The 19114-nt window shown below is 40.1% G+C and overlaps 1 gene segment (V, D, J or C); it reads left to right on the plus strand.

Moving 5' to 3' along the window:
* Positions 1–1610: 1610 nt before the first annotated feature.
* LOC128640297 (T-cell receptor beta-1 chain C region-like) overlaps positions 1611–19114 on the plus strand; it is a 37783-nt gene continuing 20279 nt past the window's right edge. Inside the window, 2 exon segments of the C gene segment in view lie at positions 1611–1715; positions 17051–17374. Coding sequence covers positions 1712–1715; positions 17051–17374 — 328 coding nt within the window.

Consider the following 19114-nt stretch of genomic DNA (forward strand, 5'->3'; position numbering starts at 1 on the left):
AGATTAGAAACATTTAAATGCAATGAAAAATGTGCAAAGTAATGAAAGTGAGGAGATCAGTACAGAGAAATAAGGTGCTGTAGAGTTTAGTGATGAGTGGGGCTCAGGGATGTTTAGTGACATTTAAGGTGATGCTAGCAACAGACAGGGTTTATAGTAAAAGTGGAAATAATTAAATAAATGGTTTATTTTTTAGAGCAATTTACAAAGGACTCAATCAAAAATATGATATATTTTAGATACAGCTATAAAGAAATTTGAAATTGCTTTTCTGTATTTATTTTTAAGCAATCTATGTGTCTGAAATCTCCAGCACAAACTACATGGCTGCACAAGTGCAATTGACAGATTACAGGAGAAATGCAAACACAGGATTGCCTATTGCAAATAGGCTGATATAAACACACAGAAAATTCAAATTCAAAGTATTCTTGGTCAAAAGGTTTATTTTAATTCTACAAACATATTCTATTAAAGTCTATTGGAAGCAATGAACATAGTTCATGCAATGAGCTTTCCAGTTGGATCTACTGTCTGAGTATGTTCTACACTGACACAGTGCCAGTGTGTGAGCACAGAGAGATTGTACTTTGGAGATGGCACAAAGCTCACAGTACTGGGTAAGTGTAATATAGTTAGGTCTTTATACAACACTGTATGTTGTCTCACATATGTTGTCTAAGTGTATTGTAAATATGAGGCTGTGTGGTTGGGTTTTGATGTTACCATATGCAGCTGTGCTACGGGGAAAGACAGTACTTTGGAGAGGGGACTCTTGTTACTGTACTAGGTAAGTTCTGGTTTGTCTTTAGTTGACAAAGATGGCAGAAAAATCATCTAAGTTTGGGTCATTTGGTTACATTTAATTTTGTCTAGCCTATATTTAACATAAATAAGGGACATTGTTGTAGAAAAGACAAAGAAAACATAGTGACTGTAAATCGTTTTGTATCTGTAAAAGGCTCTACAGTGTTAGGGGATCTAGGTTGGTGTATCTAGGTATATGCATGTATCCGTGCTTTATCTGCACATAAGGTACAAGTGTCACTGTCTGGCATTTGCCTGGGCATAAGGATACTGTTGTGATAGCGTCTGTTGATTAGATTATATTAGTGAAGTTTGTGCAAAATATACCAAGATATCAGATAGTCTCTGCTTGAGACGGGTAAATTAGACATATCCATTAAGGCAGATTAGAGGTTCTTACAACCTGGTCTTTTTTTGTCCATCAAGGACTACATTTTGGTCACTGTGTTTATATATTATGGGATAGATGGGTCACTGTGTGGAGTTCTTTCAATATATTTTTCTGTATGAGTATTTGAGCCTCTGTATTAGTATATCTACTAGATATACTAACACACAGGCTCAAATTATCTAGTAGGTTGTTCTGGGTTTGAGGATTTAGAACAGCTGGGTACAGCTGTGTCACTGGTTATGATATGACTTTCGGAGCTGGAACAATCTTGTCTGTCCTTGGTAAGTAATGTACTAAAATTAAAACCAATGATATTCTTATGAGAGGAGGGATCCCTGGAGATATAAATCCAGTTGACAAATGTGTTACATTTAGTATTGTGCAGATGTTATGTTGCTTGTGACTGTAGCCAACTGAGTGTGGCACCTGTGCCAAGTCCTGTTTTAGTGCAGCCATGGGCTTGTGTGTTCCTACAACACTCAGTATTTTGGAGCTGGGACAATCCTGCATGTAATGGGTAAGTGATAGATTAGGGATCACAATACTTTATTTGTCAAGTTAACCAAAATCTATCACTCTAGCAACAATTTAAATTATAAGTTGAATTAAATTTCAGACATATTGTGCGCACTCCTTACTAGGTTAAGACCATATGGAATTTACTGCATAAAACATTTGAGAGATCTGTCACATCTTGGTGAATGGATACCATGCAGTGACAAAACAGCACTCTCAGTAGAAAGTTTAAAATCTCATCAATGTAAAAAGAGCCCAACAGCTTGTTAAATATAAAAACATTCTCACTAAAAACCTAGACAAACCTAGACAATAATTTTCCAGTGATGTATATTGTACATATGGATTTGTCAGGCACAATGGATTTAGAAGTGTTGGTATATGATTGGCAAGCAGTGAGGATTTAGTATGGCACTCTAGGGCTGTGAATACTGACAGACAGTACTTTGGACATGGGACTATATTGTCCATCCTAGGTAATTGATTAACATTAGTTTTCCTGTAATTGTTTAAATGTATATTCCGGGAGACCTGTATTTCTTATCATACACAAATCACACAGAGGGAGGAAGGGACAGTCAGACAAAAGAGCAGTGGGGTTATGCCAAGGAATCTTAACTGCTGGGTGTGTTTGAGGATAAACAATGGTTTGCAAGCAAGAGGCTTCTAGACAGGTTGTCTGAGATACATCACAATAATATGTACTTCTTATTGATTCTTTCCTAATTTCGCTCACCCTGTCTTCCTATTTACATCTCTCTTTGTCTCATGCAAACAACATGTAGAAATGGGCCGGGTACTTATTTCAAGTTGTAAGAGTAGCACAAGATAAGGTTAATGTATATTGAATTTCTGATGAGAATTCTTTGCCTAATGTTCTCTAATTTAGTAAATAAGCTCCTCTGATCAGTGCTCCACCAGTTCCTCAGTAAATTCTCTTTTTTGAAGTCGAGTGTAGCACAATGAGCTGCAGTCAGCTGTCTTCTTTGGTGAAGGGACAATATTGCAGGTGCTGGGTGAGTGCTGAGTTTTATTACATCTATGTATTGCTGTGAATGCTGGAGCTAAGCTTGACTTTGGAGGGGGAACCATCCTCACTGTGCTCGGTAAGTTGTATATTAATAACTAAAGAATCGTCTGAGTATCATACAAATAGATTGTAAGTGAATTTACTAGAGCAGTGCTTGTCTGTGTTTATATTACAGCTCATGTTTATCTGCATTGTCTACAGATTATATAGAAAAGCAAAACACGTATACACAGTGATTAATGATTACTAGCATACCAAGATATGGACAAATTACACTATGACTGACTGTATATGATATATTGCTTATACTGTATGTAATATGTTACATAAACTATAGCACACATAGGATATAATATGTATATGATATATTGCTTATACTGTATGTAATATGTTACATAAACTATAGCACACATAGGATATAATATGTATATGATATATTGCTTATACTGTATGTAATATGTTACATAAACTATAGCACACATAGGATATAATATGTATATGATATATTGCTTATACTGTATGTAATATGTTACATAAACTATAGCACACATGGGACAGAATATGTATATGATATATTGCTTATACTGTATGTAATATGTTACATAAACTATAGCACACATAGGATATAATATGTATATGATATATTGCTTATACTGTATATAATATGTTACATAAACTATAGCACACATGGGACAGAATATTTATATGATATATTGCTTATACTGTATGTAATATGTTACATAAACTATAGCACACATAGGATATAATATGTATATAATATATATTGCTTATACTGTATGTAATATGTTACATAAACTATAGCACACATAGGATATAATATGTATATGATATATTGCTTCTACTGTATGAATTATGTTACAAGGTAGATCATGTAATATGTTACATAAACTATAGCACACATGGGACAGAATATGTAAATGATATATTGCTTATACTGTATGTAATATGTTACATAAACTATAGCACACATAGGATATAATATGTATATAATATATATTGCTTCTGCTGTATATAATATGTTACATAAACTATAGCACACATAGGATATAATATGTATATGATATATTGCTTATACTGTATGTAATATGTTACATAAACTATAACACACATAGGATATAATATGTATATGATATATTGCTTATACTGTATGTAATATGTTACATAAACTACAGCACACATAGGATATAATATGTATATGATATATTGCTTATACTGTATGTAATATGTTACATAAACTATAACACACATCGGATATAATATGTATATGATATATTGCTTCTACTGTATGTAATATGTTACAAGGCAGATCATGTAATATGTTACATAAACTATAGCACACCAAGGATATAAAATGTATATGATATATTGCTTTACCGTATGCAATATCTTATAAGGCAGATCAAGTAATATGTTACATAAACTATAGCACACACGGGACAGAATATGTATATTGCTGATAGTGTATGTGACATGTTACAGAAAATATAGTACACACAATTTAATATATGTACATCATGTGATATATCTTATATAGCATAAGTGAAATGGCTTATATGGCATATATGGTGAAACAGCTTTTGTAATAAATATAATTAAACACATGCAGCATGAAGCTGTCATATAGCACAAATAGTATAGTATACATAGAATGTAATTCATACAATATAGACCAGTAATAGTGTGCACACAATATAGGAATATAACAATATTGTGTAATCTGAAATTGCATATGATGCGTGTAATTTAGTACACACGCTACAGAACATGTCTTATATCCCATATGATATTGTCCCTGCAATACAGAACATATACAGATCAGGAGACACTGGACATTAATATCATGTATTACATATTAGGTCTTATAGATTATTTAGCCTTGGGTTTATATATTGGATCATTTTTAGTTCATGTGACAAACTGAGAATTAGGTATTATGTAATTAATAAAGTGCATGTCACAGAGGATAACAGGAATGAAATATAAGTTGTAACATAATGTCATAAACATATATCAGACATAATCCACCAAACTCACTTACATTTAGGGTATTTGCCTGGATTCTTAACTGTCACACATAAAAACATGCATGGCAGGTTGTGTGATCTATTGAATTAGAAAACTACATAGCGGCAAAGGCTTTTTATTACACAAACACACTAATATATTGTAAGAAGCCAGGGCTCACTAGCATACACAAGGGCTCACTAGCATACACCAGGGCTCACTAGCATACACCAGGGCTCACTAGCATACACAAGGGCTCACTAGCATACACAGGTATTTTCACAGCCACCATAGAAGCAAATGATATACAGCCCCAATCTAAAGTAAATCATCCTGCTAATCAGTTCAGTTACTGATAACCACACACTGTAACTTTCATGTAACTCAGTCAAGTCAGAATTAAACTATCACAATTCAGATATAGCAATGTTACACAGCTTTCAAATGTGCTTCTAATTTCCTTTGTTCTTTTAATATCCTTTGTTGACAAGCATACCTAGGTTGGCTCAGGAGCTGGGAGCTAGCTGCTGATTGGTGGCTACACATATATGCCTCTTGTCATGGGCTATCATCATCTGTTCAGCTAGCTCCCAGTAGCGCATTGCTGCTCCTTCAAGAGAATGAGGAATATAAGAAAATATATTTTGTTTTTTCTATCTGAATCATGCAAGTTTAATATTGTGTTTCATGTCCCTTTAGATATATAAACAATACTTTTTTTTTTCATGAAAAAGCAACTACAAGCTGTTTTTAAATTCAAAGGGAAAGTAAAGTTACAATTAAACATTATTCAGATGCAAATTAAAAAAGAAAAACATCTTGCTTTGTTTTTTGGTGCCCTCTGAGGTATAGTAAACCTAAGGAGCGGGCACGTGACTTTAGCAAACAATGCTGCTATAGAAGGTTAAAGGCATGCACTCTCTTGAGCCTATCTAAGTTTACTCTTCAACATAGGATAGCAAGAGAAAGAAACAAATTTGATAACAGAAATAAATTGTTGTTTTTTTTTAAATTTGCATCTGAAAAATGTTTAATTTTATGTATATTATTTATATATTTAGAAAGAAATGAAACCCAAAATTAAGCTTGCATGATTTATATAGAACACAACAGTTTTAAATTAAATGTTCATCATTCTCTTGGTATCCTTTGTGGAAAAGAATATATATGTGGGCTCAGGAGTAGTGGAACGTGGCTGCTGATTGGAGGGTGCACGTTTATGCCTCAAGTAATTGGCTTAACTGTACAGAACTGCAGCTCCTTTAACAAAGGATATGAAAAGAATGCAGCAGCTTGATAATAGAAGTAAATAAGAAAGTTGTTTAAAACTGCTGCTCTTGCTGAAACATGATAGCAACAATGTGGGTTATATATTCCTTTAACTGCTGCTCTTGCTGAAACATAATAGCAACAATGTGGGTTATATGTCCCTTTAACTGCTGCTCTTGCTGAAAAATGATAGCAACAATTTGGGTTATATGTCCCTTTAACTGCTGCTCTTGCTGAAACATGATAGCAACAATGTGTGTTATATGTCCCTTTAACTGCTGCTCTTGCTGAAACATGATAGCAACAATGTGGGTTATATGTCCCTTTAACTGCTGCTCTTGCTGAAACATGATAGCAACAATGTGGGTTATATGTCCCTTTAACTGCTGCTCTTGCTGAAACATGATAGCAACAATGTGGGTTATATGTCCCTTTAACTGCTGCTCTTGCTGAAACATGATAGCAACAATGTAGGTTATACAGTATGTCCCTTTAACTGTCTGCTGCTCTTTCATAGAGCCTGATATTCAAAACCTCTATGCTCAGTCGAGATATTCTCGTTGGTATGGTGAGGCCCATGGAAACTTTTTAGAAACTCAAATATTGTCTTGAGTAATGGACCATTGGTCTGATGTGAGGTCTGATGTGGGTATATTACTGATAGGGGCTGCAGGACCATTGGTCTAATGTGAGGTCTGATGTGGGTATATCACTGATAGGGGCTGCAGGACCATTGGTCTGATGTGAGGTCTGATGTGGGTATATCACTGATAGGGGCTGCAGGACCATTGGTCTGATGTGAGGTCTGATGTGGGCATATTACTGATAGGGGCTGCAGGACCATTGTTCTGATGTGAGGTCTGGTGGGCATATTACTGATAGGGGCTGCAGGACTATTGGTCTGATGTGAGGTCTGATGTGGGCATATTACTGATAGGGGCTGCAGGACCATTGGTCTGATGTGAGGTCTGATGTGAGTATATCCCTGATAGGGGCTGCAGGATCATTGGTCTGATGTGAGGTCTGATGTGGGTATATCACTGATAGGGGCTGCAGTACCATTGGTCTAATGTGAGGTCTGATGTGGGCATATCACTGATAGGGGCTGCAGGACCATTGGTCTAATGTGAGGTCTGATGTGGGTATATCACTGATAGTGGCTGCAGGACCATTGGTCTGATGTGAGTTCTGATGTGGGTATATCCCTGATAGGGGCTGCAGGACCATTGGTCTGATGTGAGGTCTGATGTGGGCATATCACTGATAGGGGCTGCAGGACCATTGGTCTAATGTGAGGTCTGATGTGGGTATATCACTCATAGAGGCTGCAGGACCATTGGTCTGATGTGAGGTCTGATGTGGGCATATTACTGATAGGGGCTGCAGGACCATTGGTCTGATGTGAGGTCTGATGTGGGCATATTACTGATAGGGGCTGCAGGACCATTGGTCTGATGTGAGGTCTGATATGGGCATATTACTGATAGGGGCTGCAGGACAATTGGTCTAATGTGAGGTCTGATGTGGGTATATCACTCATAGCGGCTGCAGGACCATTGGTCTGATGTGAGGTCTGATGTGGGTATATTACTGATAGGGGCTGCAGGACCATTGGTTTGATGTGAGGTCTGATGTGGGCATATTACTGATAGGGGCTGCAGGACCATTGGTCTGATGTGAGGTCTGATGTGGGTATATCACTCATAGCGGCTACAGGACCATTGGTCTGATGTGAGGTCTGATGTGGGTATATCACTGATAGGGGCTGCAGGACCATTGATCTGATGTGAGGTCTGATGTGGGTATATCACTCATAGCGGCTGCAGGACCATTGGTCTAATGTGAGGTCTGATGTGGGTATATCACTGATAGGGGCTGTTGGACCATTGGTCTGATGTGAGGTCTGATGTGGGCATATTACTGATAGGGGCTGCAGGACCATTGGTCTGATGTGAGGTCTGATGTGGGCATATTAATGATAGGGACTGCTGGACCATTGGTCTGATGTGAGGTCTGATGTGGGCATATCACTGATAGGGGCTGCAGGACCATTGGTCTGATGTGAGGTCTGATGTGGGCATATTAATGATAGGGACTGCTGGACCATTGGTCTGATGTGAGGTCTGATGTGGGCATATTACTGATAGGGGCTGCAGGACCATTGGTCTAATGTGAGGTCGTATGTGGGTATATTACTGATAGGGGCTGCAGGACCATTGGTCTGATGTGAGGTCTGATGTGGACATATCACTGATAGGGGCTGCAGGACCATTGGTCTGATGTGAGGTCTGATGTGGGTATATCACTGATAGTGGCTGCAGGACCATTGGTCTGATGTGAGTTCTGATGTGGGTATATCCCTGATAGGGGCTGCAGGACCATTGGTCTGACGTGAGGTCTGATGTGGGCATAATACTGATAGGGGCTGCAGGACCATTGGTCTGATGTGAGGTCTGATATGGGCATATCACTGATAGGGGCTGCAGGACCATTGGTCTGATGTGAGGTCTGATGTGGGTATATCACTTATAGGGGCTGCAGGACCATTGGTCTTATGTGAGGTCTGATGTTGGTATATCACTGATAGGGGCTGCAGGACCATTGGTCTGATGTGAGGTCTGATGTGGGTATATCACTAATAGGGGCTGCAGGACCATTGGACTGATGTGAGGTCTGACGTGGGCATATCACTGACAGGGACGGCAGGACAATTAGTCTGATGTGAGGTCTGATATGGGTATAACACTGATAGGGGCTGCAGGACAATTGGTCTATTGTGAGGTCTGATGTGGGTATATCACTGATAGGGGCTGCAGGACAATTGGTCTATTGTGAGGTCTGATGTGGGTATATCACTGATAGGGGCTGCAGGACCATTGGACTGATGTGAGGTCTGATGTGGGTATATTACTGATAGGGGTTCCAGGACCATTGGTCTGATGTGAGGTTTGATGTGGGCATATTACTGAGAGGGGCTGCAGGACAATTAGTCTGATTTGAGATCTGATTTGGGTTTATCCCTGACTGGGGCTGCAGGACCATTGGTCTAATGTGAGGTCTGATGTGGGTATATTACTGACAGGGGCTGCAGGACCATTGGTCTGATGTGAGTTCTGATGTGGGTATATCACTGATAGGGGCTGCAGAACCATTGGACTGATGTGAGGTCAGATGTGGGTATATTACTATTGGACTATTGGTCTGATATGAGTTCTGATGTGGTATATCCCTGATAGGGTCTGCAGGACAATTGGTCTGATATGAGGTCTGATGTGGTATATCCCTGATAGGGTCTGCAGGACAATTAGTCTGATGTGAGGTCTGAAGTGGGTATAATACTGATAGGGACTGCAGGATCATTGGTTTGATGTGAGGTGTGATGTGGGTATATTACTGATAGGGGCTGCAGGACTATTGGTCTAAAATAAGGTCTGATGTGGGTACACCATAGAAGCAAATGATATACAGCCCCAATCTAAAGTAAATCATCCTGCTAATCAGTTCAGTTACTGATAACCACACACTGTAACTTTCATGTAACTCAGTCAAGTCAGAATTAAACTATCACAATTCAGATATAGCAATGTTACACAGCTTTCAAATGTGCTTCTAATTTCCTTTGTTCTTTTAATATCATTTGTTGACAAGCATACCTAGGTTGGCTCAGGAGCTGGGAGCTAGCTGCTGATTGGTGGCTACACATATATGCCTCTTGTCATGGGCTATCATCATCTGTTCAGCTAGCTCCCAGTAGCGCATTGCTGCTCCTTCAAGAGAATGAGGAATATAAGAAAATATATTTTGTTTTTTCTATCTGAATCATGCAAGTTTAATATTGTGTTTCATGTCCCTTTAGATATATAAACAATACTTTTTTTTTTCATGAAAAAGCAACTACAAGCTGTTTTTAAATTCAAAGGGAAAGTAAAGTTACAATTAAACATTATTCAGATGCAAATTAAAAAAGAAAAACATCTTGCTTTGTTTTTTGGTGCCCTCTGAGGTATAGTAAACCTAAGGAGCGGGCACGTGACTTTAGCAAACAATGCTGCTATAGAAGGTTAAAGGCATGCACTCTCTTGAGCCTATCTAAGTTTACTCTTCAACATAGGATAGCAAGAGAAAGAAACAAATTTGATAACAGAAATAAATTGTTGTTTTTTTTTAAATTTGCATCTGAAAAATGTTTAATTTTATGTATATTATTTATATATTTAGAAAGAAATGAAACCCAAAATTAAACTTGCATGATTTATATAGAACACAACAGTTTTAAATTAAATGTTCATCATTCTCTTGGTATCCTTTGTGGAAAAGAATATATATGTGGGCTCAGGAGTAGTGGAACGTGGCTGCTGATTGGAGGGTGCACGTTTATGCCTCAAGTAATTGGCTTAACTGTACAGAACTGCAGCTCCTTTAACAAAGGATATGAAAAGAATGCAGCAGCTTGATAATAGAAGTAAATAAGAAAGTTGTTTAAAACTGCTGCTCTTGTTGAAACATGATAGCAACAATGTGGGTTATATATTCCTTTAACTGCTGCTCTTGCTGAAACATAATAGCAACAATGTGGGTTATATGTCCCTTTAACTGCTGCTCTTGCTGAAAAATGATAGCAACAATGTGGGTTATATGTCCCTTTAACTGCTGCTCTTGCTGAAACATGATAGCAACAATGTGGGTTATATGTCCCTTTAACTGCTGCTCTTGCTGAAACATGATAGCAACAATATGGGTTATATGTCCCTTTAACTGCTGCTCTTGCTGAAACATGATAGCAACAATGTGGGTTATATGTCCGTTTAACTGCTGCTCTTGCTGAAACATGATAGCAACAATGTAGGTTATACAGTATGTCCCTTTAACTGTCTGCTGCTCTTTCATAGAGCCTGATATTCAAAACCTCTATGCTCAGTCGAGATATTCTCGTTGGTATGGTGAGGCCCATGGAAACTTTTTAGAAACTCAAATATTGTCTTGAGTAATGGACCATTGGTCTGATGTAAGGTCTGATGTGGGTATATTACTGATAGGGGCTGCAGGACCATTGGTCTAATGTGAGGTCTGATGTGGGTATATCACTGATAGGGGCTGCAGGACCATTGGTCTGATGTGAGGTCTGATGTGGGCATATTACTGATAGGGGCTGCAGGACTATTGTTCTGATGTGAGGTCTGGTGGGCATATTACTGATAGGGGCTGCAGGACTATTGGTCTGATGTGAGGTCTGATGTGGGCATATTACTGATAGGGGCTGCAGGACCATTGGTCTGATGTAAGGTCTGATGTGAGTATATCCCTGATAGGGGCTGCAGGATCATTGGTCTGATGTGAGGTCTGATGTGGGTATATCACTGATAGGGGCTGCAGTACCATTGGTCTAATGTGAGGTCTGATGTGGGCATATCACTGATAGGGGCTGCAGGACCATTGGTCTAATGTGAGGTCTGATGTGGGCATATCACTGATAGGGGCTGCAGGACCATTGGTCTGATGTGAGGTCTGATGTGGGCATATCACTGATAGGGGCTGCAGGACCATTGGTCTAATGTGAGGTCTGATGTGGGTATATCACTCATAGCGGCTGCAGGACCATTGGTCTGATGTGAGGTCTGATGTGGGCATATTACTGATAGGGGCTGCAGGACCATTGGTCTAATGTGAGGTCTGATGTGGGCATATTACTGATAGGGGCTGCAGGACCATTGGTCTGATGTGAGGTCTGATATGGGCATATTACTGATAGGGGCTGCAGGACAATTGGTCTGATGTGAGGTCTGATGTGGGTATATTACTGATAGGGGCTGCAGGACCATTGGTTTGATGTGAGGTCTGATGTGGGCATATTACTGATAGGGGCTGCAGGACCATTGGTCTGATGTGAGGTCTGATGTGGGTATATCACTCATAGCGGCTACAGGACCATTGGTCTGATGTGAGGTCTGATGTGGGTATATCACTGATAGGGGCTGCAGGACCATTGATCTGATGTGAGGTCTGATGTGGGTATATCACTCATAGCGGCTGCAGGACCATTGGTCTAATGTGAGGTCTGATGTGGGTATATCACTGATAGGGGCTGTAGGACCATTGGTCTGATGTGAGGTCTGATGTGGGCATATTACTGATAGGGGCTGCAGGACCATTGGTCTGATGTGAGGTCTGATGTGGGCATATTAATGATATGGACTGCTGGACCATTGGTCTGATGTGAGGTCTGATGTGGGCATATCACTGATAGGGGCTGCAGGATCATTGGTCTGATGTGATGTCTGATATGGGCATATTACTGATAGGGGCTGCAGGACCATTGGTCTAATGTGAGGTCTTATGTGGGCATATTACTGATAGGGGCTGCAGGACCATTGGTCTGATGTGAGGTCTGATGTGGACATATCACTGATAGGGGCTGCAGGACCATTGGTCTGATGTGAGGTCTGATGTGGGTATATCACTGATAGTGGCTGCAGGACCATTGGTCTGATGTGAGTTCTGTTGTGGGTATATCCCTGATAGGGGCTGCAGGACCATTGGTCTGATGTGAGGTCTGATATGGGCATATCACTGATAGGGGCTGCAGGACCATTGGTCTGATGTGAGGTCTGATGTGGGTATATCACTTATAGGGGCTGCAGGACCATTGGTCTGATGTGAGGTCTGATGTGGGTATATCACTGATAGGGGCTGCAGAACCATTGGACTGATGTGAGGTCTGACGTGGGCATATCACTGACAGGGACGGCAGGACAATTAGTCTGATGTGAGGTCTGATATGGGTATAACACTGATAGGGGCTACAGGATAATTGGTCTATTGTGAGGTCTGATGTGGGTATATCACTGATAGGGGCTGCAGGACAATTGGTCTATTGTGAGGTCTGATGTGGGTATATCACTGATAGGGGCTGCAGGACCATTGGACTGATGTAAGGTCTGATGTGGGTATATTACTGATAGGGGTTCCAGGACCATTGGTCTGATGTGAGGTTTGATGTGGGCATATTACTGAGAGGGGCTGCAGGACAATTAGTCTGATTTGAGATCTGATTTGGGTTTATCCCTGACTGGGGCTGCAGGACCATTGGTCTAATGTGAGGTCTGATGTGGGTATACAGGGAGTGCAGAATTATTAGGCAAGTTGTATTTTTGAGGATTAATTTTATTATTGAACAACAACCATGTTCTCAATGAACCCAAAAAACTCATTAATATCAAAGCTGAATAGTTTTGGAAGTTGTTTTTAGTTTGTTTTTAGTTATAGCTATTTTAGGGGGATATCTGTGTGTGCAGGTGACTATTACTGTGCATAATTATTAGGCAACTTAACAAAAAACAAATATATACCCATTTCAATTATTTATTTTTACCAGTGAAACCAATATAACATCTCAACATTCACAAATATACATTTCTGACATTCAAAAACAAAACAAAAACAAATCAGTGACCAATATAGCCACCTTTCTTTGCAAGGACACTCAAAAGCCTGCCATCCATGGATTCTGTCAGTGTTTTGATCTGTTCACCATCAACATTGCGTGCAGCAGCAACCACAGCCTTCCAGACACTGTTCAGAGAGGTGTACTGTTTTCCCTCCTTGTAAATCTCACATTTGATGATGGACCACAGGTTCTCAATGGGGTTCAGATCAGGTGAACAAGGAGGCCATGTCATTAGATTTTCTTCTTTTATACCCTTTCTTGCCAGCCATGCTGTGGAGTACTTGGACGCGTGTGATGGAGCATTGTCCTGCATGAAAATCATGTTTTTCTTGAAGGATGCAGACTTCTTCCTGTACCACTGCTTGAAGAAGGTGTCTTCCAGAAACTGGCAGTAGTACTGGGAGTTGAGCTTGACTCCATCCTCAACCCGAAAAGGCCCCACAAGCTCATCTTTGATGATACCAGCCCAAACCAGTACTCCACCTCCACCTTGCTGGCGTCTGAGTCGGACTGGAGCTCTCTGCCCTTTACCAATCCAGCCACGGGCCCATCCATCTGGCCCATCAAGACTCACTCTCATTTCATCAGTCCATAAAACCTTAGAAAAATCAGTCTTGAGATATTTCTTGGCCCAGTCTTGACGTTTCAGCTTGTGTGTCTTGTTCAGTGGTGGTCGTCTTTCAGCCTTTCTTACCGTGGCCATGTCTCTGAGTATTGCACACCTTGTGCTTTTGGGCACTCCAGTGATGTTGCAGCTCTGAAATATGGCCATACTGGTGGCAAGTGGCATCTTGGCAGCTGCACGCTTGACTTTTCTCAGTTCATGGGCAGTTATTTTGCGCCTTGGTTTTTCCACACGCTTCTTGCGACCCTGTTGACTATTTTGAATGAAACGCTTGATTGTTCGATGATCACGCTTCAGAAGCTTTGCAATTTTAAGAGTGCTGCATCCCTCTGCAAGATATCTCACTATTTTTTACTTTTCTGAGCCTGTCAAGTCCTTCTTTTGACCCATTTTGCCAAAGGAAAGGAAGTTGCCTAATAATTATGCACACCTGATATAGGGTGTTGATGTCATTAGACCACACCCCTTCTCATTACAGAGATTCACATCACCTAATATGCTTAATTGGTAGTAGGCTTTCGAGCCTATACAGCTTGGAGTAAGACAACATGCATAAAGAGGATGATGTGGTCAAAATACTCATTTGCCTAATAATTCTGCACTCCCTGTATTACTGACAGGGGCTGCAGGACCATTGGTCTGATGTGAGTTCTGATGTGGGTATATCACTGATAGGGGCTGCAGAACCATTGGACTGATGTGAGGTCAGATGTGGGTATATTACTATTGGACTATTGGTCTGATATGAGTTCTGATGTGGTATATCCCTGATAGGGTCTGCAGGACAATTGGTCTGATATGAGGTCTGATGTGGTATATCCCTGATAGGGTCTGCAGGACAATTAGTCTGATGTGAGGTCTGAAGTGGGTATAATACTGATAGGGACTGCAGGATCATTGGTTTGATGTGAGGTGTGATGTGGGTATATTACTGATAGGGGCTGCAGGACTATTGGTCTAAAATAAGGTCTGATGTGGGTATATCCCTGATAGGGGTTGCAGGACCATTGGTCTGATGTGAGGTCTGATGTGGGTATATCCCTAACTGGGGCTGCAGGGCCATTAGTCTGATGTTAGGGCTGATGTGGGTATATTACTGATAGGGGCTGCAGGACCATTGTTTTGTAGTAAAGTCGGATGTGGGCATTTTACTGACAGGGGCTGCAGGACAATTAGTCTGATGTGAGATCTTATTTGGGTATATCCCTGACTGGGGCTGCAGGACCATTGGTCTAATGTGAGGTCTGATGTGGGTATATTACTGACAGGGGCTGCAGGACCATTTGTCTGATGTGAGTTCTGATGTGGGTATATCACTGATAGGGGCTGCAGAACCATTGGACTGATGTGAGGTCAGATGTGGGTATATTACTATTGGACTATTGGTCTGATATGAGGTCTGATGTGGTATATCCCTGATAGGGTCTGCAGGACAATTAGTCTGATGTGGGTATATTACTGATAGGGACTGCAGGATCATTGGTTTGATGTGAGGTCTGATGTGGGTATATTACTGATAGGGGCTACAGGACCATTGAACTGATGTGAGGTTGGTTGTAGGTATATCACTGATTGGGGCTGCAGGGCCATTAGTCTGATGTGAGGTCTGATGTGGTTATATCCCTGACTGGGGCTGCAGGACCATTGGTCTGATGTGAGGTCTGATGTGGGTATATCACTGATAGGGGATGCAGGACCATTGGTCTGATGTGAGTTCTGATGTGGGAATATCTCTGATAGGGGCTGCAAGACCATTGGTCTGATGTGAGGACTGATGTGAGGTCTGAAGTGGGCATATTACTGATAGGGGCAGCAGGACCATTGGTCTGACCTGAGGTCTGATGTAGGTATATCCCTAACTGGGGCTGCAGGGCCATTAGTCTGATGTGCGGTTTGATGTGGGTATATTACTGATGGGGGCTGCAGGGCCATTGGTCTGATCTGATGTCTGATGTGGGAATATCACTGACGAGGGCTGCAGGACCATTGGTCTGATCTGAGTTCTGATGTGGGAATATCACTGACGGGGGCTGCAGGACAATTGGTCTGATCTGAGGTCTTATGTGGAATATCACTGATAGAGGCTGAAGGACCATTGATCTGATGTGAGGTCTGATGTGGGAATATCACTGACGGGGGCTGCAGGATAATTGGTCTCATCTGAGGTCTGATGTGGGAATATCACTGATGGGGGAAGGGAACAACCATCTGGAAATAACCAGGCATCAGTTTTCCCTCTGAAGTCTAATAATTAATTAATCATACTAAAGTAAGAGCACTAACAGCAGCAGCATTGCTTTAATATTGCATTTAGACTATGGTAGTATTATGAATGAAGAACTATAGACAAAATAATATAAAAAAGTGTTTAAAACACAAGTGTAAGATGGATTAGATCATTTTACATGTATGTCAGACTTACTAATGCACATTTTAAATCCTTACAAGCAACCCAGGAATAAAAATATATGACTCAGGATTTCTGTATATACACATCACATTTTTTTCACAAATAAATATTAAAGCGACATGATACCTAATTTTTCTTTCATGATTTAGATAGAGAATACAATTTTAAATGGCTTTCCAAATTACTTCTTTTATTTAATATAATTCAGTATGTGGGTATCCTTTGTTGAAAAGCATACCTTGGTAGACTCAGGAGTTGGGAGCTAGCTGCTGATTGGTAGCTGCAAATATTTGGCTTTTGGTGTTGGTTTACCGATAAATTCAGCTAGCCCAGAAGTGCATTGGTGGTCCTTCAATAAACGATACCAAGTGAATGAAGCTAAATTTATAATAGAAGTAGATTTGAAAGTTGTTTAAAAATGTAAGCAATCTCAATACATCTTACTGGTTATGATGGAGCACACGATTGCCTAAACAACTATTAAAGGTTTGCTGTTTTTTGTTTGGTTCCTAATCATATGGCTTCTTTTTCAGAAAAAGGTAAAAATGTGACAAACCCAAAGGTGTCTATCTTTCCCCCAAGCAACTCAGACGTACAAAGCAAAAAACATGCGCTATTGGTGTGCATTGCCTTTGACTTTTACCCTGAGCATGTGCAAATTACCTGGAAGGTTAATGGTGTGGAGAGGAAAGGAGTAACTCAGGGCACCATGTGGAACAAAAATGACACCTACTCAACCAACAGTCTGCTCAGGGTGACACTTGATGAATACTTCAATCCTGGTAACACATTCCAGTGTCTGGCTGGGTTTATTGGAGGAGAAAGCGTAACCAAGGAACAGATAAATGGGATGATGGGTAAGTTACTTGTGAGGAGGCAATACGTAAAAATAAGAATTTATCCACTTGAGTCTCATGTAGGGATAACCATGGCATCTTATCCCATCCTTTTTGGAATTATTACCGGCCTAAGGAGTGGCGCCTCTGTTATACTGAATCATTGGTGACGTGGGACTGAGTATTTTTATTGTCTTTTCATACTCATGTAGGGAGGCCATCCTAACTGGCATTCAAGTGCCATAGATATTAATTAAAAGGAACATAAAACCCTTAATAAAACTCCCAGACACACCATGAGACAATGATAGACAACAAGGGGTCGATTAATAAAGCAGCGGATGCTGCTTCCGACCCACTCCTAAGACCGCTACTCCTCAACTCATCTGCCTGCTCTGAGGTGGCGGACAGCAATCAGCTCGATCGAATACGATTGGGTTGATTGATACCCACTGCTAGTGGCCGATTGGCCGCAAATCTGCATAGGGCGGTATTGCACCAGCAGTTCACAAGAAATGCTGGTGCAATGATAAATGCCGAGAGTGTGTGCTGTCTGCATTTATCGATGTGCAGCGGACATGATACGCTACATTGTATCATGTCTGTCCGCACTTTATTAAATTGACCCCATGAGTCAATTCCTTTCTTTAGAAAAAACTGATCAACTGATTTATCTACATAAAATCTCCATAGACTTTAATGGTGGTGTCTGTAGACAATGGTTAGATTAGAATAAACCCCCATAAGGTGTGTTTTCCAGATAACTTTAGGAATCATTGAAGGGATTTTAAACTAAAAAGTTTAACTATGCATAATTTAAAATAAGTATGAACAAAGGGGGTTATAGGTAACGCTGGTGAGACAGCTGAATCGTCACACTGTGTCTAATTCTACAACATATATAAATTGAAGTATACAACAAATTTTAAAAAAATATATTAATTAGAAAGTTTATCTGATATTTATTTTGAAAACAATGAAAACAAAATGTGTGTACACATAAAACTGAATGAAATAAATAGAATAAAAATAAAAAACCCACAAAAAACAAAGTCTACCCTGCCAGGTACTTAGCAGAAAAAAGACTGCCAGCACTTTAAATATATAGGGTCAGATTACAAGTGACCTGGCATTTTTTTGCGCTTGTCGGGTTGCGTTCATATTACAAGTTCCCAAAAAAACGTATTTTGCGCTAGCGTTAACCCAAATAGCACAAAAAAACTAACTTTAAGGACCACTCAATGGGGTAGTATTGCATAATTAACAAGTACAGAATAAAAAGAAAATGTTCCTGCCCCCTGTGTCATGTGACAGACATCAGCCAATCACAGACTAGTATACATATACCCTGTGAGCTTTTGCACATGCTCAGTAGGATCTTGTTCCCCAGAAAGTGTGCATATAAAAAGACTGTGCACAATTTGATAATGGAAGTATATTGGAAAGTGTCTCTTTCTGAATCATAAAAGTTTATTTTGACTTGTGTGTCCCTTTAAGTTTTCGCTTGTGCATACATGTGTGCCCCCATAGAAATCCAGGGAGAAAAAAGTGGGGAAAAAAACACACGAGATCGCACAAACGCCATCACATTTTCGCATTCCCCATAGAAGTCGAGAAAGAAAATTGTTGAAAAAACAAACACCCATTGTGCAAACTACATAGCATATTCGCAATAGAAATGTTCAAATATTTACAATAAATACATAGTTAAAATCTTTATCAAATAGTTTTCATCTACTTAATGGCAAGGGCTCTAATGCA

The sequence above is a fragment of the Bombina bombina genome, chromosome 9, assembly GCF_027579735.1.
Source record: "Bombina bombina isolate aBomBom1 chromosome 9, aBomBom1.pri, whole genome shotgun sequence".
Classification (NCBI taxonomy): Eukaryota; Metazoa; Chordata; class Amphibia; order Anura; family Bombinatoridae; genus Bombina; species Bombina bombina.